This window comes from Passer domesticus, chromosome 2 (assembly GCF_036417665.1).
Source record: "Passer domesticus isolate bPasDom1 chromosome 2, bPasDom1.hap1, whole genome shotgun sequence".
Lineage (NCBI taxonomy): Eukaryota > Metazoa > Chordata > Aves > Passeriformes > Passeridae > Passer > Passer domesticus.
In genome coordinates this window covers 6,920,836-6,942,532 of record NC_087475.1, presented here as the reverse complement: position 1 = coordinate 6,942,532, position 21,697 = coordinate 6,920,836, and the positions used below count along the sequence as shown (strand labels likewise).

At 36.9% G+C, this 21,697-nt stretch overlaps 1 protein-coding gene and 1 long non-coding RNA gene across 17 annotated transcripts in view; one reads left to right on the top strand and one right to left on the bottom strand.

Annotated features, from left to right (window-relative positions):
- KDM6A (lysine demethylase 6A) overlaps positions 1 to 21,697 on the top strand; it is a 150,178-nt gene that overhangs the window by 32,990 nt on the left and 95,491 nt on the right. For all 15 annotated transcript variants that reach the window (XM_064407273.1, XM_064407271.1, XM_064407254.1 and 12 more), the window contains exons 3-4: positions 632 to 740; positions 12,504 to 12,553. In XM_064407273.1, the coding sequence (XP_064263343.1) occupies positions 632 to 740; positions 12,504 to 12,553 (159 nt within the window). The remainder of the gene's footprint in view (positions 1 to 631; positions 741 to 12,503; positions 12,554 to 21,697) is intronic.
- On the bottom strand, positions 889 to 6,667 carry LOC135293291 (uncharacterized). 2 transcript variants are annotated; one of them, XR_010355386.1, is made up of 3 exons: positions 6,384 to 6,651; positions 4,992 to 5,206; positions 889 to 4,534 (listed from the first exon to the last, which is right to left on the bottom strand). It is a non-coding gene; the product is annotated as an uncharacterized LOC135293291 (long non-coding RNA). The 2 variants fall into 2 exon arrangements; XR_010355385.1 differs by lacking the exon at positions 4,992 to 5,206 and having other exon boundaries at positions 6,384 to 6,667.

Sequence of the window (21,697 nt, the reverse complement as noted above, 5' to 3'; positions counted from 1 at the left end):
ACTGAAATAATTTCTAATTGGATTTACATTTCTGGCTTTAGCTTTTCTTAGTCTGCAGTAGGAGGAAGTGAATTATTTTACAACATGGTAGATGTGAAAAGAATCGGATCTTGGGAAACACGTATAAAGATACATAAATTGCGTAAAGAAATATGTTGAGGTAGTGTGTTCTTTGGTTCAGCAGAAATAAAATGATAACTGTTCAAAAATGAATAAGTAACTGTTAAATGCAAAATTATTTCTTTAGGGAAAAAACAACACAATGAGAATAAATTGAGAGGTTTCTTTCTTGCAGATTGGAAAGAATGAAATAAATCCTTTTGTGTTTCATTGATTTTAAAATTGTCATGTAAGTTAGAGGTTTGTTTTGTGTGGGAAATCAAATGTCCACAGATAAACCAGAGAAAATTTCTGTTGTTCATTTATTGTCAATTTGCATTAGAATCACTGAGCTTCCAAATCTGTTCTGAAGAATTACATTTGCTCTTTGAAAAGTGATGCTGACTGCGTTAGTGAGTGTTTGTAGACCTCGTCTTTCAAGCTAATAAAATACTTTATTATTTCTCTGAAAATATATTATTTGCTTTATTAAAGTACAGAATTTTGAAAACCTTGTATTTCTTTTTCCCAGGCTGTTCGCTGCTATGAATCGCTAATTTTGAAAGCTGAAGGAAAGGTCGAATCTGATTTCTTTTGTCAGTTAGGTCACTTCAACCTCTTATTGGAAGATTATCCAAAAGGTAAGAATTTTTAGTTCTTCTGATAAATGTCTCTGGGGAATTGTTCTTCAGCGTAGGTGACACGGTAGAATGAAAAATGTTGGGCTAAGTCACTGTTTTCCTGGTTTGTACTGCATTTCAGAGCCCATAAAAGAATTAAGACTGGTGATATCTTTACAAAAACAACTTTATTCTTACTTCTCATTATTTTTTTTTAATGGAAAACAAAAACCCAACCAAAACACTCCTGGTTCAGGTAGGAATATGAAGTTGGCTGGCAGGCCCAGTGTCTGATGGCACTCTGTGGGGTGTGGGTGAGAGCTGGGTAGAACAGGTCAGAATATTTACTTTTTTTTCCATGGGATGTCTTTTTTTTCACTGTCATTGCTTTTTAATTTTAACATGAATGCAGATCTGTTTGTGTAGGAAAACAAACAACACCCCAACCCTGAAAATGTGTACTTCCCACCTCCCCATGCTTTTTTCCAAACACACAGAGATGCTGGTTTAGAGTTTCCCTGGGATGCAGAAACAGGGAGATGAGTTAAAACTGAGCTCAGGGGCACTGCTAGGTGACTCAGGCTGGCTGTGGGCTGTTTGATAGCATTGTGTCTATGGGTCCACTGGCTTCTTGGGTCCTTCATTTCTAAAGTCAGAAACATGTAGATTTGGTGCTGCTCAAGAGGAATTTGCTGGTATCTAAATTCAGTCTGTAAATTCAGAAGGGTTTGGGTGATGGAGGCATCTGTCTTGCACCTTAATCCCATCCAATGAGTGGGATATAACCACTGGTGTTTCCAAATCCAGAGGCATGGGAAGACCTGCAAGGAAAATGGCAGTATTCTGTCTCTAAAATTTAGTGAAGAATAGTCTGATCCCATGCTTATGTTTTGTTTTAAGAAAATTCTACCACCCCCTCTGCAAAAAAATGTGCACCACTCTTTCTCATTAGCCTAATGAAGTTAGGTGTGAGTGCAGTGTGACCTTCTGGACATATTTTGCTCAGCAAAACCAGCCCAGGATTATGGGCTGACCTGTATTAACTCTGCTTTTGAGTTGATAACACTTCAGAGTGACAGGACCAGGTGTTGCTGTGGATCAGAGGTGGGATTTACTGATGGGGTATCTGCTTTGTACTCTGTGTATGGTTTTAAAAACAAGCATAAAAACTCCAGTTGATGGTTGGAAATATGAGTTCTCCAGAACTGTAAAAGAGCATTAGCACAGCAATGTAAGAAGAAACATTAAGCCATTAAAAATCTGAATTAAAGTGCTTAATACTTTCTTAGATACCTGTATGAAGTCACATCTCAATTGTAAAAAAAGCCTCAAGAAGACTAAAAAGCTTGTTAGTTATGGAGTGTTAAAAAATGTATCTGTATTTTCAAACAAGTATAGTAGTAGTTGAAAATACTGGAGGAATTTTAATTGATGTAAAAAGGGAAATTTAAGGTTCTTTTTATTAAGTGAGGGACATATGTTCCGGTTCACTACAGTTTTTTGAACTCTAGTACGAAAGACAATAAAACTATTACCCTCAATGCAGAAAGTCATAGGTGTTCTATAAATAATTTACTGCTATTTGAAAGAAGTAGAATGTTTGTGTGCCATTATAAAGTAAAAATAAGTTTCATTGCATGATACAAATTTTGTTACTTTAATTATCATGCATTCTAATAACATTAGAGCTATGTTTTATATGATTTAGAAAAGAAAAGAGAGTTCAGAATGTTTTGATGTCACTAATGTATATTTTACCCAGATTTTAAGTCTTGAAGTTCTGGAAGTGTAAAATATTGAAGGAGCATGGTTTTCAGAACTATAAATCTGTGTAGTCTGAATTTAGTCAAAGTTATGGACAAGTCAGTGTATTTAATAAATTCAATATAATTAATAAAATATCACAAGATAGCAGCATGTATAATGCTCCACAGTTTTTTTCCCCTTAAAAGCTTGTTACTTAATTAAATATCTTCAATAAATGCATGCACCTTTGTATATAATGTATAAAGTGTTTTTTATAAAGGCAGCAGTGATAGTGTTCTTTGTTTAAAAATGCTTGCTATGAAGTTTGTGCAGAGCAGAACAAACTTCAAACTGTAGAACTGGGATCAGTGGTCAGGATGAAGCAGTGCTGGGATGACAGATCTGGGTTTTGTGTTGGTAGTTTCTTCTCTTTATATTTGTCTCATTTTTTCACAAGCACATTGTCAGTGCAGGATTGTGCAGCTGGGTGCATTTTGTTGTATGTTTTTAGTGTTTTGATGTAGCTAATACCTTCTTCTGAATGTACTGAGACTGTAGGTCATTTCTTTGTAAGAATTAGGATTTAAACACCATAAGAGGGATCTTGAGAGAAAATCATGGCAGGTTGCATCACTGAAACTCACATTATTGGTGCTATTACTGTCCTTGCTGCATGTGCTCAGAGGGTATCAGGGAGGGGCAGGCTCCTTTTTGATACTGAAGTCTATTTAACCTTATTTTTTTTTTTAGTGAAAGCTCTTAAATATTGTAGTTCCCTCAAAGTGCAGTATGTATTCTGAGACTCCTAGCCACTGAATTCCAGAATCAATATGCTTTTGTTTTTCTTCCTTGAAAAGAAGTACTTGTCTCCAAGAAAAGTTTTGAGTTCACATCAGAAGTTACTGGATGAGGTTCTTTCTTCTCAGTATTATACCTGAGCTTAGACTGGAGTGTCAGTGCACTGCTAGCCTTTAAAAGATCTGAGGCTGCTCTGCAGGTTGCAGTTTTCCAAATTGGAATAAATTTGAATTCTGTTGATAGCTAAAGGCTTTTCTCTGTGGCCATGGATTGGAGTTGCTGTGTTATCAGCACTCTGCTGCTATTAGGAGAAGGTCCTACACAAGGGATCAGCCTTTTTTGCAGATTTTGAATCCAGTGAGACACTATTATTGAGACACTTATCACCAAGATTGCAGATTGAATTGGTTTCAGCTTTGCCTGTATGTTCAGAGTGGTTTCTATGCTCAGCTTTCCTTGTATTGATCGTGACTGATCAGAATTTGGCTTTGGGATTTCCTAAAATGGGAATGTTGACTCCTCCTGGTGAAAACTATTTCATTTCCTCAGTAGAATTTTCTTAACTCTGATCTGACTCTTCCTCCTCTCTCTTTTGACAAGGCAGCTATTCCCAGCTGCTGGATTGTTTCGGAGGTTCCCAAGCCTTTTGTTGCCTGGGCATGCCCTTGGTGGCACCCTCGTGTCTGCGGGTTGCTTTCTTTGTGCTGGCACAGCTGAGCCTGCAGCTGTGTGGGGAACTGATCCAATTGAAAAATAACCCCACACAAAAATGCCGCGCAGTCGCCCCAGAATGTGAAACCTCAGCCTTGTGGTTTTGCTGGAGGAGGTGGATGGGTTGTCATGGAGGCCTTTGGGTGCTGAGAGCTTTCTGAATTCACTTAGGACTCCTGGTGTGAACCTCTGAACTGTTTGCTACTGGATTCCATTCGGCAGATGGGTTTTTTACCAAATTATTGTGCTCTGGTCTTGAAAGAAAAGCATGTTCCACTGATAGTTAGTTCATTTTTCATTTCATGGCTGGTTTCTTTAAGGAGTGAAGATAGTGATGTTTTAAGGTTTGGGTTCTAGCTGACTCGAGTTCTAATTGACTGCTGTTTAATGAGCTCGTGGATTGACATCATCTGTGTTTTCCTCAGGGATCTTTTTTTTGCAGAAGGGTCACATGCAGTGACCGTGTTCAGTCTGTGACTTGGAGGACAGCTCACAGTGGCACAAATGGAGATGAGCTTTAATCATTTGCCTCCTTGAATTGCTTTCTCTAAGCAAAATTCCTGGAAGTAGAAAATGCAGTTAATGAATGAATGATTTGAGAAAAACATGAATTTATTTGTGCCACAATTACTAAAACACAATAAATATTGCACTGAAATAATTCTTATTGTTACGCTCAAATGGTAGTCTCATTTTTAAATATTCTGTGTCAGAACAGTTTTAGCAGTATTTATTTTGATTATATATGGTGACTGATTTGTCAAAAATACTAATACAAAAACATTTTAAGTTGTTTATAAGATAGTGTTCGTTAATTCAGGGGCGTTCTTTTACTAATCATTAAGCTAAAATTTAAAACTGTACTAAAAAACCCCCAGAATGTTAATTGAGCAGCTCTTTTATTACGATGCAACCGAAACCCGAAATTTAAACACTTTGTGATTGTTCTTTTGTAAAGTTGTTTGGTTGTGAGAAACTCCCATATTCATCAATGTATGTGTGTTCCTTTGTACTTACAATTCCAGCTCCATAGGGAATTTCTCTCTGGTGGTTAAGGTCTTTCAGGAATTTGAAAGGAAGTATTGTTATTGGGAAGCATTTTTATGTGCTGTGCTCTGAGGTGCAGGGTAGTAGCGGTAATTTTATAAAATATAAGGGAAAACTTCACAGCATGGACAGGATTGTGCTGATTCCTGCTGGGCTGTCTTGTCTTACTGAGGAGTCCTGAAGAACTAGAATGAATTAAATAGCTTGAATGAGTCAAGGAAGAGATGACTGTTTCAAATAAGTGTGATATTTAGGTTTAAGGGGTTTTATTTTGTTGTTTGTAACTGGTACTGGTAGAATTTGAGTTGCTTCTATTTAGAACTGTTTAACAGAATTGTGAAGATGAGAAATTTTGAATGGTTTAAATTTCAGCTGGCTTAAACCATTACATGAAATTTCTGCAGAAAAAAGGATGCTTAGAACATTAAAATGTTCTTTATAAATTGTGTCTATGTGGAGCAGAGGTTAGCAGTCAACAGTTTTATTATACAATATACCAAGGCCGTGTTTTTCACTGGTTGTCTGGAAATTTTTACTTTGGAAAGTGTTCTAAATAAACACTCGATTGTTAAAAGACCTTTTCATGTAATACACTCTTGGAAGGATTTTTGAGCTTGATGAGAATCCATTGGGTTTCTTCACTGGTTCTCAGTATTTTAAGACTTTCACAGAGTTCATGATCTAAAGGATTTCTGTAACTATAAACTTCTTGTCACACTCTTGTATATCTTTCACATGTAATACTTGATGGGACAGTGGTTTTCACACCACTTTGCTGCTGCATTACATTTCCAGATAGGGATGTGGAGCTGTTAATAAAATTTCTTAGAGGATTATTTGATGATTTTTGTGTCTTAAATCTATGCTTGTATTGCTTTTGTGTGTCAGCCTTCATTCTGTGTTAAAAGGAAGACATGCTTTAGGCTTCTTTGATTGTCTCTTTGGTACTTGCAGTACAAATCTCTGGAGGAAACAGAGAGCAGCATCTGCCTGAGGCCTTAAAACAAAAGACCTGAGTGGCATTTTGCTGCTCTCACTTCCACATTTTTTTGGTTATTACAAAATTGTAGAATCATGGGAGTTGGAAAAGGCCTTTAATATGACCTAGTCCAACCACTAACTGCATTGCCAAGGCCACCACTGAACTGTGTCCCCCTGTGACACATCTGTGTGCCTTAGAATACCTCCAGGCCTGTGGTGACTCCAGCACTTCCCTGGGCAGCCTGTGCCAATGTCTGACAATCCTCTCAAAAAGAAAATTTTCTAAATAGCCAATCTGTATCTCTGCTGGTACAAATTGAGGCCATTTTGTTTGTCCTGTCAAGACTTGTTGCTTGGAAGCAGAGCCAGCTGACACCTCACCTCTACAGCCGCCTTCCAGGTGCTTTGTAGCAGGCAAGGAGTTCCCCAGGCACCTTTTCTTCAGGCTGAGCTCCCCCTGCTCCCTCAGCTGCTCCTCCTCAGGGCTGTGCTCCTTCCCCAGCTCCATTGTCCATCTCTGGACCTGCTCCAGCCCCTCAGTGTCCTGCCTGTCCTGAGGGGCCCCAGACTGGATGCTGGATGTGATGTGTGGTCTCACCAGTGCCCAGTACAGGGTGACAGTCACTGCCCTGGCCCTGCTGGCCGCACCATTGGTGACACAGGCCAGGTGCCATGGGCCTCCTTGGCCCTCTGGCTCGTGTTCATTCAGCTGGTGACCACCACTCCTTTTCCAGTCACTTTCCAGCCCCTTTCCCCCCAGCCTGGGGGAGTTGTTGTGACCCAAGTGCAGGACCCAGCACTTGGCCTGGTTGAACCTCAGCCCTCGATCCTCTTGTCTAGGTTGTGGATGAAGATACCAAGCAGGAGTGACCCCACACTGGGCCCTGGGGAGTACACCTGGTGACCAGTTGGATGTAATTCCATTTCCCACCATTCTGAACCTGCCCATCCAGCCAAGTCAGTTCTGTCGGCTCAACCTTGGAATTTTCTCACCTTTTGATGTCTTCAATTTTATTGAGATTTTTCATCTTTTCTGGGTTAAAACACCGTGGTGGGTAAAACCTGCACTATAGATAAGCTGTTTCTGCAGCCAGCATGTATCTCTTAGGTGCTTAATGAAGATTCATTTTTTTTCCTGGAAGCAGTCAGATTTAAATCAAGAGATGTGCTCTTTCCCTTGCGCAATTCTTCAGCTGATTTTCTATTTTGCTATTAGTTTTCAGATCAGATAAGCATTAGGAAATAGTAGTGCTTGTTTAAAAACTAAGTTAAAAATAGTTGTGTTTAAGAAAACACCTACTGTTTTACACAGACCAATACAGAACTTTAGTTTGTATTAAAGTTTTCTTTTCAGGGTATGTCATCAAATTAAAGCTTGCTGTTTCTAAGTTCAGTAAGCCAAAAATTTGTTAGTCACATTTAGCCTTGCAAGGTGCCACTAGATGGTGTTAGTATGTAGTTCACTTTCTTCTTACAACTGCTCCATGTTTGCATCACTTTGAAGGCCTCTTAAGTTTTAAGGTGTCATAAAATAGGTTTATTAGAGCAGATCATAAAAGCCATCCTCTGTGACTGCACGATTTGTGATGAAATGTGCTTAAGGTGACAAGTGGGTGATTGTCACTCAGTCTAGACATTTTTCCTTCCCACTGTCACCTTTTTTGTTTGTTTAGGTCAAGTATGTAGATTCTGGAAACAAAGAGAGATTGTCTTATCTTACTACTGAAACTAAGTTTTGCCAACATCCTATGAAATCAAGTAGATGAAAAAAACAAAACCCTGAAACCACATATGTGGTAATTAAGTCAAATGTTTTTCATTCTCTGTATGATACCAAAGAATCTTATACAGGGACAAATAAGGAGCAAGTGTTGTCCATGTCCTGCTTCTGACATGTCCTGTCATAGTAGGAGAGAAAGGCAAACTCTTAGGGGCACATAATAAAGTCTGTCAGGGTTAAAGTAACCATACATTTTGCAAAGTGGGTAGTTCTGGGTGACTAAAAACCTGTAAGAGGAAACCAGTGTGTGAACTCCCAGGGGTAAACTCATTGAGGGTCAGCTCTGCACGAGGTGCCTGAGGTTTACAGACAGATTCTGAAGAGAGCCTGAACTGAGGATTCTCCCTGTTCAATGGTTGCAGTTCTTTTAGAAAGGTGGTGTTTTGCTTTTCAGAGCTATTTCAGGTAAACATTTTATTTTCATCAAACAATATGGCTGATGGTGATTGACTTGAAAAGCTGTGTATAGCTTTGGGTTATACATGTCCCCTCCTCTGGGGAGGATGGTAAATGCTGGATCTGCCACTCACAGGGTTTCCAGGAACGTGTTCACAAGGATTACCTTTTAGGAAAATAATATACATGGCCAGGTTTTGGAGAGAGGTGTTCATAGCGAGAGTGTCAGCTAATGGAGTAAGAAATTAAATAAAGGACAGAAGGTGGGAAATAGGTAACTGAGCACTTATTTTAGTAATTGTTAAGTATTGTTTTGGGTGTCTGAATGTGGTCTGTCAGTTTTGTGCTTTTAAGAGCTTTTTGTGGTTGACTACAAAAAGCAGTTGAGGATGAGGCAAGAGGCATTGTCCTGCTGTTGACACTCTGTCCTGTTCTTTGAGTCCAGACATGCATTTTCTGGATGTTTGTGCGTGTTTCACATGTAGGGAAAAAAGAAGTTTTTATGTCCTTTATTGTCTTTATACAATTCCATATGTGTAAGAATTTCCATGGCAAAGTTTTAAATTGAAAAAGCTCAATAGTAAGTTCCTAATCAAAAGATTGTCTGCAGAATCCTGCTGTGCCTAAGAGTCATTTCAAAGCACTCATTTTATAGTGTTTAAGACAGACATCATAACTGAAATGGGGTAATTCACTTGTGTCTGTAAAAATGAGAGTTGACCCTGTGTTGAAAGAGGAGCAGTAGTTGATAGAATCTTTTTGTGACAAAAATTGTCTCAATTTGGAATGACCAGTCATGGATCAAAAGAAAAGGTGCAAAATGATATTTCAGCCTTTAGTGTTGGGATATTTTTTGTTGTTGTTCATTTTTGTTTGTTCTCCGTTTTGTTTTTTTTTTAATACTACTAATCTGCCTCATGACCCAAGTAACTGGGATTTTTTGTTTTTTAATAAACCAGGGAATGTCTGACTGTAGGCACATATCATCCTACAGTCAGAATCATAACACTGATAAAGCACACCCTCGGTTGCAGATAGGGACTTGTGTAAAATTCTTGTAGCTCTGCAGGTGCAGTTAGTATTTTTTTCTTATTTTAGAATAAAGTTTGTATTTTGAGGGATTTGCACTTATTTTCTGTAGATACTAAGTTAATTTAAGGGAGAAGTTGCTTGTCGTTCCACAGTACACGCTTTAGATAAGATACTAATTTCTACACCATAAAATGTAGAATAAATATATGCTTATTGGTGACTGAGGGACTATGAAATATGATAGGGTTCAAAATTTATGGTTCGTGTTTTCCTTTATATCTAGGTTGATTCAGTTTTTCAAAAATCTTGCTTTCATAATTTGATTTCTGTCATCTCATGTAAGATTCTTCTTAGGGATATGCTTGATCAGGACTATTTCATGTGGGTTCTGTCAAAAAGAACATTTTATTGAATCCTTTTTTTTCTGTTTTTCTGTTCCTTTAATTCTTTTCAGCAGAGCTTGAGTGCTCATGGAGCAGATACTTAATGTAGGTGTTCAATGTAGTTGTAAAAGGGACTGAAATCAGATTTCAGAGGTAACTTACTGTAAGTTGAGCACTTGATAATACTGAAATTATGCATGGTAACACTTTTTATTTGTCTGACTTTCTGAGGAGGTAAGGGACATTTAGCTCTGGTTTAAGGGAGCCCTCTGTGATTCATCCTTTTTAGAAGAACTCTGAGAATTTTAGCATTTCATCTGCAAGAAGTAGAAAGGGAACAGTGTTAGCCTAGACCAGGCTGGATCCCTGGGTGTTCCTGAAGCCACCAGGAGGATTGGGCACTTCAGACACTGAGGAGGACTGAAGTGTCCTCTTTGTTCCTCTGGAAGAGAAATGTGGCTCCTTAGAATGGAGGCCTTATCTTCTTATCAAGTAAATATAAATAGATTTCAGCAGTCCACGCTTCCCATGTGCTTGTTTTTAATTGTAACTGAGCTTGGCACATGGAATGATCACTTCAGCTGTTCCTGTGGGAAGTTTATGGAAGAATGGAAGAATTGGAAAAGAAAGTTTATGAACTTTATGGAAGAATGGAAGAATTGGAAAAGAAAATCACATCCAAACATCCTTTTTCTTAAAGAAAACTGATAGAATGTCATGGAGCAAAAGACTCCTTTCTGTGATAACTTCCCTCCATGTGAAATGGAGGTGTTAGGATTTTTCAGGGCAAGTTTCTTTTTGCTTTCTTTTTGCTTTCTTTTTTCCTGTTCTTTCTCTTTAAGGTATTCTGTTTACTTATGCAGTTTTTAATACTGTTAACATTTTATAAACGTACTAGCAGTGTCTTAACTGCTGTAGGTATTCCATATTCCACCTTTCCTTTTTAATGGATATGCTTACATGGGTTCTTCCTGTATTTTTTAACAGCTACAGTGAAAATATTCTCCCTTTTGTTTTCCCAGTATAAATCCTTAGCATTGTATTTAATGTTCTTTTCATCTTTTTATCCATATCCCCTGTATAGTTTGCTGCAGTAGTTGCTTTAAAACAAAAAAAAAATGTTTACCATAAGTTCTCAGTTTCTTGAATCTTGCATAATATGATCCTGTTGACCTGAGTATTTGAAATATACTTTAACCCTTAAAATTGGGATAGGTACTGCTTGAATAAAAGGCAAAAAACCTTCCTTTTATTTGTGCTGTGATGCATTATGAAACTGTTTCATAGAGCATGTGCGTGTTCCTGTTGGGGAAAGCAAAGTCATTACCATGTTCAGAAGATAATTATTCCTTTTTTGTTGAAAGCTTACTAATGATATTTGGGAGAAGTTGAATCTAGAAGGACTTTGAGGGGGAGTACGATGTTCTTTCGTCTTACTGCGAAAATCCTTTAAAACATAATTAAAGAATGTGACTAAAATATGCTTAGTTTTAAAATTCTTCAACTTATATTGTTAGGCTGAAGTCATATTCTTCCGTTTGTGCCTTTATTTTTGGGTGGGGAGGAGTTGGAGAAGGAATTGTATTCTTAAATTGTGAAAGACTTAGATTTTTAAGTGATTTTGTTTGTCTGAGTTGCATTGTTTTAAATACATTGCATGTTAATAATGTATGGTCAATGAGTCTTCTTCTAAGTTCATTTTTCTAATCTGGGCATACAAATAAACCACAGTTTAAAACATCAAAATTAGAAATTGGCCTCACAAGCATTTTTGTGGAGAGGGGCACGTCATGGGTGTGGATCAGCATCTTCTGTTTACAGATAAAGGTTGTGAGTGTCCATAGACAGAGGAGTGCAGAAATTCTGTGTCTTTGCCATGATGTGTATGCTCTTACTTCACTTGAGCACAAGAACTTTGGTCAAGTTACAAAAATGAGTATGCAAGACAGGCATTGAAGGGTGATAACATTTATGGTTGTGATTTATCCATGGTGCTTACAGGAAATGAAGCTGCACCTAAAGTACACATTGTTCTGTGTCTTAATCTGTTTAGTGCTTATGGTTTTCCAAAGCTGGAGTTGTCTTCTTTTGTTGTTTGCTTTCCACACATTGTGTATTTTCCATTCTTAAATCTTAGGGAGCAAACACTTGAAAAATCAGAATCTTGGTGTTACTGCAGTGAGTCTTTACTTAAAATGCTTCATTTTTGATGGTTCCTAGTGCAGTGTTCTTAGAAAAAAGCAAAGCCTGTTTGTGTTCTAGTCTGAGGTGGCCCATTAGCCCAAGGGCAAGATGAATCAATCAGAATTTTTGGTGAAGAAGAAGGATGCAGGAGTGGTATTTGGAGAAATTGGTTGCTGAGTACAGCTAATATTCTATTGAACAGAGCTGTTCTTAGCGCTGATTTCCAGGTTGGTCTTGGCCATGGCTGTGGAATAAAATGTAAGCTTTTATTTTTTTTCTGCTTGCTTTTGTTTCCCAGAATGAAAGGCCATGTGAAATTGATTTCTCTTTGTATGTCCCTCCTCACCAGTTCTTCAGAAATTACAGGGCATCAGGGAGCGTGGTAAATGAGCTACATGATTAAATTTTTAAATCTTACAACAGCTTTGTCCGGGATGAAAATCCCAAAATTTCAAATTATTTCTTTGTTATAGGTTTTCTTTAAAATATTGCTTGATTTACATTTGTAAGATTAATAATAAATATACTTTTGGGTTGACATTTCATAAAACAAAATTATAATCTTAAGGAATGCATTGCCCACAACAGTGTACTTACCATGGCAGTGTTACTTTTATTAAACCATTTATCATTTTAATGTTGTGTATTCTGACTCTTAAGGATTTTTCTTTTTCTTCAAAGAAAATGAAACAAAACAAATTGAACATTCATTTTTCTTTCCTACAGCATTATCTGCATACCAGAGGTACTACAGTTTACAATCTGACTACTGGAAGGTCTGTATATGCTCTTTTTTTTTTTTTCTTAATTTTAAAATGTATTGCTGTAAATGTTCAATTTTTTGAAGTAGATTCTGTTCAGTATAAGTTTGGAGTATCTACCTGCAACGACTTTTTGGCATATTAATTGAGTCTTAATGTAAATGTTCACCTATATGTGCAATTCATTAATAAATTTCAGTGCAAGTAAGTCTTCAAGTCATGTATTGAAAAGGCAGCTCAATTCAGCTGACAGGTTTTAAATAATTTTTGTTACCATCATTATCCATTATTTCAGGGTTTTTTAATGTAGCTCAGATATTTGGATGTGTGTATGGAGAGCAGCAGAACCACTTGAAAGCTGCTGTGCAGGCGTTGGACTGGGAATAGGAAAAATGTTCTCAGGTTGCTTTTTGTTTCCACAGACACCAAATTGTTTAAAGTCCTTTTCAGTATTTTAAATAGCACTCTTACGTCAGATAGGAGCAGATCCTGTTGGTGTAGCTGTCTTGGCCGTAAGTAGAGGTATTGTGTCTGTAAGTAGAGCTATCATGAATTCAGATGAACAAAATTGAAAAAGTTCTTGCAGTGGCATTGTCAGAAGTTGTCAGCATTGGTATATTGTCACATGAAATAATTTGAAGCTCCTGGTTGAGAGAGAGGTGCAGGAAAGCACACAAACACATGAGACACTTGTGTGGTGTTAAGCAGCTGTTTTCCTTAGAAGTGTGGATAAATGCATCCTTCAGACAGGGAGGGCTCTTGGTACCACGTAGGGATGGCATTAGAGAAACATTTTGTGTGTTCTTTGCATTTATAGGGACTGTAACAACACTCTGAAAAACACTGTGGCAGCTTTTCCTATTTGGGCACAGGATGGGGATAAAGGCAGAGTAAACTAAGGGTGGAAGAGTGAACTAGAGTAAGTGTTTTATAGCAGATAAAGGACAGCTCCAGTTGGAGGTTGCTAGGGAAATTTTTGGTATTATCTTGTAAAGCTCAAGCAGTTGTGCAAGTGCCATATTTCAGTGAGCCATTTTGGAATTTAAGGAGTTTTTCCAGAAGTAACCCCTGCAGTTTTAAAATTACAACAATAAAAACATTAATCTATTCTTCTTACGTGCTTTTGGAGAACTGCTTTAAAGATTGCTGTAAATAAGTGTTGAAATTGATCAATTAATTAAAAATCAATTGTAGTAGTTTCTGTTGTTTGTACTTTTTCCCGTTAAGCATGTCAAAATAGTTTATGACTGGAATTATTTTTCCTGTTTTTTATTCCAATGGCTCATTATTAAAATAAGTGGTAAGTGATTACTAAGTTATTTCCCCTGCATTTTCAGAGTTCAGGTGGGATGTAAATGATTATATGTATTTCTTTGGGTATAGGTTGTTTTCAGTGAGGCTCAGAATATTATCTGCAGTTAAAATAAATGTAAACTCTGAGTGTTTTGCAGTTTTATCTCAAGAGCACTGATGGCAATAAAATTTCTGTTTGTATACAATGTGTGGTATTTTAAGACACCTGTTTATTGTATATATCTCCAGAATTTTACCAAGCAGGAATTAGTTTGAACAGTTCCAGTTGCAAACATGAGACCATTGGTTGCAGTTGACAAAAGAATATTTTGAGTTCTACAAATCAGAAATCCAACCCAAGAGGAAGAAGAAACTAAAAACCAGTAATTTTTCTCCAGGTTGGCCTCCCCTGGGATCTCATTGTGAGCTCCCTTAAAATGTGTAGCCCAAAGTGGTTCTTTTCCTATAATCTTGGGGGATTTTTAAAATTTTGATATTCATGAAAAAGAGCCTGAAAAAGTCTAAAACCATTTTTCAGCTAATAACTTTTTTACTGAAAGTGGTAAAAATCACAGGCGGATCATATTTCATCTCATTAATGGATGATGAAGCTGTTCTGGAGTTGGCAGTGGGAAGCTGCCTGGATTGGGTCTAGAGAAAGACCTTCCCCTCCTCCCTCCAAGGGAGAGGATTTATTGTTTCTTGTCATCCTTAATGCCCTGTATCTGTAAGAAACCATTTAGTCAGGAATAGCAAGTTTATGGTGTATTTTTGATCACACTTTTTGTTCTACTTTGTGATTTTATTTTTTTTCTGAAGAGATACAGATGGCAAAAAACTCAGTCATACTTCCTTATTTTACTGTTGTGGAATTTTTAAAGAGTTTTTTCTTTTTTTTTTAAAGTTTCTACAGGGCTGGATGTCATCAGTTCAGGTGTTGGAATTTATGATAGTAAAGGAAGGAAGAGAGAGAAGGGTGTGAAGGAAGGGTGGTATTTGTGAGCTGTGAGGGGAGCTGCCTTGAGAGATCTGGGAAACTGGAGAATGCTGAATCACATGAAGGTTATTATATAAGGCAGGGCTGAAGTCAGACAGGAGCAGCCTTATAAACTTGGACATTTGTTCTGAAATTACAAACTGTCGTGCCGTGCAAATTTACGTGGTTGAAATAAGTGCCCTCTATGTACTCTGTTTTTTAAAGGGAGAACTTACAGAAAAATTGTTAGAGTTTTCAGATTGCTTTGGGTGTAGTTTGGCCTCCTTTTATAAAGTATTTTTGCTCTCTGCTACTTTGGATTTTGAGAGTTGCATGGGGTTCGTAATTGAACGTTATTTTCATGCATTGTTCATTTCATGATATGCAGTCTATGTTTCCTTTCATGAAAAAAGGATTTCACATTTTTTTGTTTCCCCATAGATTTTTCTGCTGGTCTGGTCTGAAACAACCAGGTTGTTTTCTGTCAGAATTTGATGCATGGGTTGTTTTGTTGCTATTACAGTAAGCGTTGTGTTGATCGTATGGAACAAAAAGAGAAGGAAAAAACACTTCAGCAAATATATTCTGGATATATACTCTAGTGACAGGAGTGAAGGTGAAAGGTTAGGAAGATGCTGTATTTTGCCATTTACCAGATCAATACTCCCCCAGTGCTGATGACATATTATTTCCTTTCAAAGAACTATCTGTATGGATAGTTTTGAGGGTGTTGGATTGCATTATGCCACATATTCCTAAGTAGATCATTTTTTGCTGTAATCTTTGGGTACTCACAGATCAGTGTAAAATGTCCTGCAAAATAATGGAGTTTCTGCAATTTTTGACCACAAAGGCACTGTGGTACCTCAACTCAGCATTTAAAAAATCAAATTATTTGACTTGAAATGTTGTGAAGTAAGTATCTCAACTTGGATAAAAGCCGATCTGACTTTCATTCTTGCATTCAAGTAGTTCTCTCAATGTTTCTGATGTGCCTATGCTAAAATAAATCTCCCTTCTGTGCAATGTACTTCATTCTGATTTCCTTTTAAAACTCCCCTGTGTCAACGTGTTGGGGGAGGTGAGGAGGACTGTGGGGGATGAACGGATACAAAGGGCAGTTCAGGAGAGGGAGACAACAGCTAGAACTGCAATTTGTAGATGTTGATGCTCCTGGGAAAATAAAGATATCAAGTGTAAATGTCTGCCATGATTATCAGTTTTGACATATTCTGAGGAGGCAGGATTAAGAAGCTCAGCAAGACTAAGATATTCCTGATTTTATCCAAACATGATGGCAGATATCTGGCACCTGTAGGAAGTTATTTTAATCATCTTGTGGTTGTATTATAATGGACTTGATCATACTGAACTCTTTTATATAATACCTGAGTTACCTAGGGCTGTCCTAGAGAAATTCCATTGCATGAGTGAATTAAGTAAACACCTGGATCTATTGCAGTGTCATAGTTGTCCAGGGCAGGAGAGACTCAAAAACCCTGTTCCACAGATTTGGGGGTCCAAGAAATGTCAGTGCTCTCTAAAGTGATTCCTGGGAGAGTTCCTGAGAGGAGAGCCTGGTTATCCACTATTTAGATTAGATCTCTGCTTAGGCATGGCACTGCTGCTGCAGCCCTTGTCTGGTTTGATAATCTTGATTAAAGATTTGTGACCTTTGTAGGTAGGTGAGTGTTCACAAATTGTCAGTTAGGAATTGTGTGCCTGCAGTTGTAGCAACACAGTTTGAATAAATAAAACCTTCTGGTACAGCTGTGTTAGGGAGCAGAAAATTCCTTTATGCTGATGCTCTGAAGTGTTTGAGCATCTGTTAGGGACATCTCTGTGCTTGGGGAACGTGAAGATTTCTAGACACTTAAATCCAGGGGATTGTGGACAAGTTATGAGGAACATGGCAACAGCACTGCTGAAGTCCATTATTCTGTGCTAATTCATCAAAGAGTAGCATCCTGCTGGTTTAAGTTTTTTTTTTAATTAAAAAGTGTTTTTTATAAGAGTAACAGAGGGGTATGCAGGTACTTGAACATTTCTATTCACATGTGAATAATTGAAGGATTGACAAGGTACAGAATTTAGAAATGCATCTTAAAATGTTGGAGGTTACTGTGAAAATGACTTAATTTTCCAAAGGCTTTACTTTGGAATAGGATGCTAGACCTTGGATTGAGGGTGCCTGAAAAAGAAAAGAGACCTCAATTTATTCAGCTACACTCAAATGCAGTATCTCTTTATCAAGCAGTGCTTGGAGTGGATCAGTCAGGAAGTCTGAATGTTCCTTGAAAAGTTTAAGGAACACTTAATTAGTGAGTTATATCCTCCAACATGAATTCAGATATAGAATTCTTGTTAGCTGTTGACTTTTGTTGGAAAGTTGCCTAGAAGGAAAGTAAATCTGTCAGGAACTCGTTATCATTTTATGAAAATGGCCTTAATCACCCTTCTCTTTCATAAAGATTTCATTTATATGGACAAGGTGAAAACATCAAAGAGGTTTGGTAAACCCCAGGAAGGGTTTTCAAAGACGTAATTCTGTGTTACAGTGGATTTTAAAAACATCTGAATGCAAATGTGGTGCAAACTGAACTTACAGTTGCAAGGCTATACTGGAGAGCACTGAATAGCTATATTAAGAAAAAATAGAGAAATTGAAGAGGGGGAAGTAAATCCCATAATTTTGCAACAGGGTGGGGTGTTAGTTTAGTTCTGGAAAGCACCTGTTTGGTACTACCCTACCTGTATTTAGTGGACAGTAGAATAAATTACTATCTAAATTTTTACCTTTTTTCATATTTACTTCTTAAATTATTCTTGAAAATAAAATTCTGCCTATATATATATACAAATAGGAGAATCTCCCCTCACTTTTCTCAGGTACTCTTTATAAAATAGAGAAGAATCCAAAACTGTACAGAGAAAAAAACCTCTAAAAACCAAACCAGAAAAACAAACAAAAAACCCAAACCAAAATCCTCCGACCTGAAATTTTCTTCAGCAAGCCAAATGCCAAAGGAAAATTCAGTTGTGTATGTGGGTGCTAATCATGGAAGAGGGATGAGATCTCAGTCTGTTCTGTTGTTGGTTTGTTGCAGAAAGCAATTTTATAACACTCCTTTTTATGTTGATCTGAAGTGTATTTGAGTGCCAGGTAGTATTTTTAAATGCTGTTCTATAATTAGAGCTATGTAGAAATTTCTCAAGCTTATGGCTAAAACCCTTATAATTAGTAGAAAGGCTTTTTTGTTCCAAAGAACTAAAGTAACTAAAGACCACAGATGTTAGTTTTTAAGTGTGACCTGTTGCTTGTTTTAATTGTTTTATGCAGCTTTTTTTCATCCCTGTACTTTTTTTCCATTTTGTTTGGTGAAATGGCTTTTTTTTGTATGTTTTCTTAATGCTATAAAATAGAAAAATAATTAAAAACCCATTATTCTTTAATTTTGCTTGATTTGCTGTCTCTTTTTCTCCAGACTGTAAGTCTTTTTCTCCCTTTATAAACAGTTGGACAAAAAGCAATTACTAGACATACTGATAACAGCAAATAAGAGAACATTTTGCACCTTGGAGATCCTTTAGAAGACAGCAATTTTCCACTTCATTGACTCACAACTGTTTTATTTTCCGCAGTAAACTCAAAAAACGGAGTAGTTTTTTAAACAGAATTCATCAAAAATTTCATTATATTTTAATTAGATATAAATGTTTGGATTAATTGAAACAGTGCAGTTGTATAGGATCACTTGAAATTGCTGGAACAGACACACTCCTGGAACAAAAGTTGGAGAAGTAGGATGATTTGTGAACACTGCTTTTTATTCAAGCCCTTAGGTTTTTGAAACTTTTATTTTAAAGAAAATGGTGATTCCGTATAAAGAGATAAATTTCCCCTTAAGGGTCCTCAGAGAACAATATCTTAACAATTACACAAAAAAGCTTTAATATAGATTATTGCCCCATAGCAACACAGGTTACCTACAGAAAAAAAAACCAACAACAACAACAACAAAAAAAAGAAACATCCTGTTTGATCAGAGGATGCTTAATCAGAGAAATGTTGAGAAAAACTGATCAGGAAAGCAAGTTTCAAAAATTCTCACTGAAGCTGAAGTTTGCTGACATGCAGACATTGCAAAAGGAGCTGGGAGATACAGCAGTGACCTACACATGGGTAAATTAAAACCTGCAAGTCAAGGATGTATTTGCAAATCAAAATGACAGGGTGGGAATAGAATAAATAGAAAGAGGAAATAGAGAGTCAAAAAGTGAAAAATAAAATCAGGAATTAAATAAATATTCAGTGTCTCTGTGAAGCATGGAGATGTTAATAATACCTTCTATATGCTCTTTAATTCTGCCTGACAGTATAATGGTTGTCATTGAAGCACATGGGATTCTGTACCACCCCTCACTTTTCACTAAAACAGGTTTTTGGATTTCAGTTCTTTCACTTGAAGGGTCTTGATGAAGACATTCTAGTTATGTTCTGAAAAGGTATAGAATACAACTGAAAAATAATACTTCCAAGACTTCTGCTGTAGACTGAGAGAGACAAGCATGATGACATTAAGTGTTATGGAAAAGAAAATGAAAAACAGAGATAATTTTCTCCTAATTTTTAGATACTGACGAGAGTGGATCAACATAATGGAGATAAAAAGCATTTTTATGGGATTTAATGGGGATAAGCATTTTCCAGGAGACTGTTGTGGGAAGCAGTCTGGGAATAGTCTGAGTCTGATACTGTGTGATAATACAGGATGGGAAGTGATCCCGTCCTTAAAAAGAAAAGAGGAGGGGGAAGGTTGAGGAGAGAAAAACTGTAATGCCAAGTGAGATTGAACAAATAATACGAGGAAGAGGAAAATGTGTTAAGAAGGAAGAATGGCAGGATGTGGGGGAAGGAAAATTCTGGCCTTGCTAAGAATTAGAATGAAAAGAAAATGAGAACAGAAAACCGAAACTTTAGGGACAACAACATTTGGGGAGAAGGGAGGAACGTATATATAGAATAATACCAAAGTGGATTGTGAGAGGTTTGAACTGAGATTTTTGCCAGCTTTCTCCCTAACCATGACCCCCATGTTGTAAATTCACCAGGCACACGGGGAGAGATTTCAGATTTAAAAAAAACCCAAAAAACAAAACAAAACAAAAAAACCAAAACAAACAAACAAAAAAACCCATTAAAAAAAACCATCCAAGGAAGACATTTAAGTATTCAGGTGAGTAGCCCGATATCCTTTTCCATCAAAGGGTCTGGATTTTGTTTTGAGGAAGGAATAAGAAAATAGAGTGTGAAGCAGTGAGGATCACTCAGAGAGCGAAATAAACAGATAATAAAAATCAAGGATGTTTAGAGTGGAGCAAAAGTAAAAGGGCTTCAGCTGGTAAAACTGAGCTTTGTGCCCTGACCTTGCTGGAGAGCCCCTGGCAGGGGAGGAGTGACTTAGGCTGACCGAGACTCCACCCTCAGTAATGAAACAACAAAGATGTTTTAATGTGTGTAGCTGTTACTGCAGGTGGTGATAACTTAACAATTTACTGCCACAAAATAAAGGGGTTTACAGTAATAAAGGATCTAGCACGTGCACAAAGTCTTTTACTGAAATGCTGATGGAAAATAAGGAGAATGTTTTCCGTAATAATTAGGTTTTGGGGATGCAGGGGATGGGGGAAGTTCTGGTGAAAGCTTCACTTTGATCCTGAGATATAGTGGTAAAACAAAAAGAGTGGGGAAAATGAAATGCAGCAGGTACAGCATCATCGTAGTACCAGATTTTTAAAGATTATTGATACATTTAGATCACGAGCTTGACCCTTTAGTATGTCATGGTGCATGAAAATTGCATTTTAGAAGATATTGGAAAAGATAGAGAAGTTGTTAAAAGGTGAAAACCCAAGAGAAATTTGGAGTATGAAGACTAAATGAAGGGCTACATTTGTGAATTTTGCACCTTATAATATCTTCTCTATTGAAATGCTTGGTAGCTTTGGTAGCACTGTAAATGGGGTTCTGTCAGCAATCCCATAGCTGTGATCAGTTAATATGATTAATCTGTGACATAAAAAAATGGGATTTTTAAATCTAAACTGTGGTTATCAGGACTGAGGTTCTGTCTTTTAATGGTAGAAGGTATAGGCCTTCAAAATACCTCAGAGAAATTTATTAATAAATAAAGGGAAATGCTGGAAAGGCAATGAGATTGTGTTGCCAATAACACTTGGTTGTCTGTAAATGCACAAAAAAATAGAGCAAATTAATAACTGTATTTGGGTTTAAGAGAAAGACGTTTTAGTGTTGCATGCTAAAAATAAATGTAATTTTTTGAAAGTCAGTAAAGCAGACAAGTTGAAAGAACTATCTCTCTCTTTTTTTATTTTTATAAAACATGTTAAATTAATGCCAGCAAGAAAGATGAAGAAGGAAATGTGTTATTTCATGCTGTTTAATTAGAGGAAAGCACAACTGATTTATTGTTTAGAAAAGAACATATGTTCATCCAGGTATTTCTTAAGGAGTAATGTATCTTAAAGGTCACAGATTAGGGTTTTGTGCATTATGGGGGAGGTGTGGGTATGTGTGTGTCTGAAATTCTGCCCCTCTTGCAGCTAAAACACAAAAGTCCCATCAAAATAGGATAATTGTTAATACAGTCAAATAATGCAGCATGTCCAATTTTGTGTACAGGAAAACTGTACGAGGATCTAATAATGAACTCTTACTAGATGAATTATGTAATGAAATTATGACAAGAGGGTGTCTTCCCTCTCCTTGAAAGGTATCAAGACAAGGTGTAAAATCTTGAAAAGACTATGACTGGCAAATTTAATAAATTTTGACATGTTGTCTTTGACCTCATGGTTAATTTGATTAA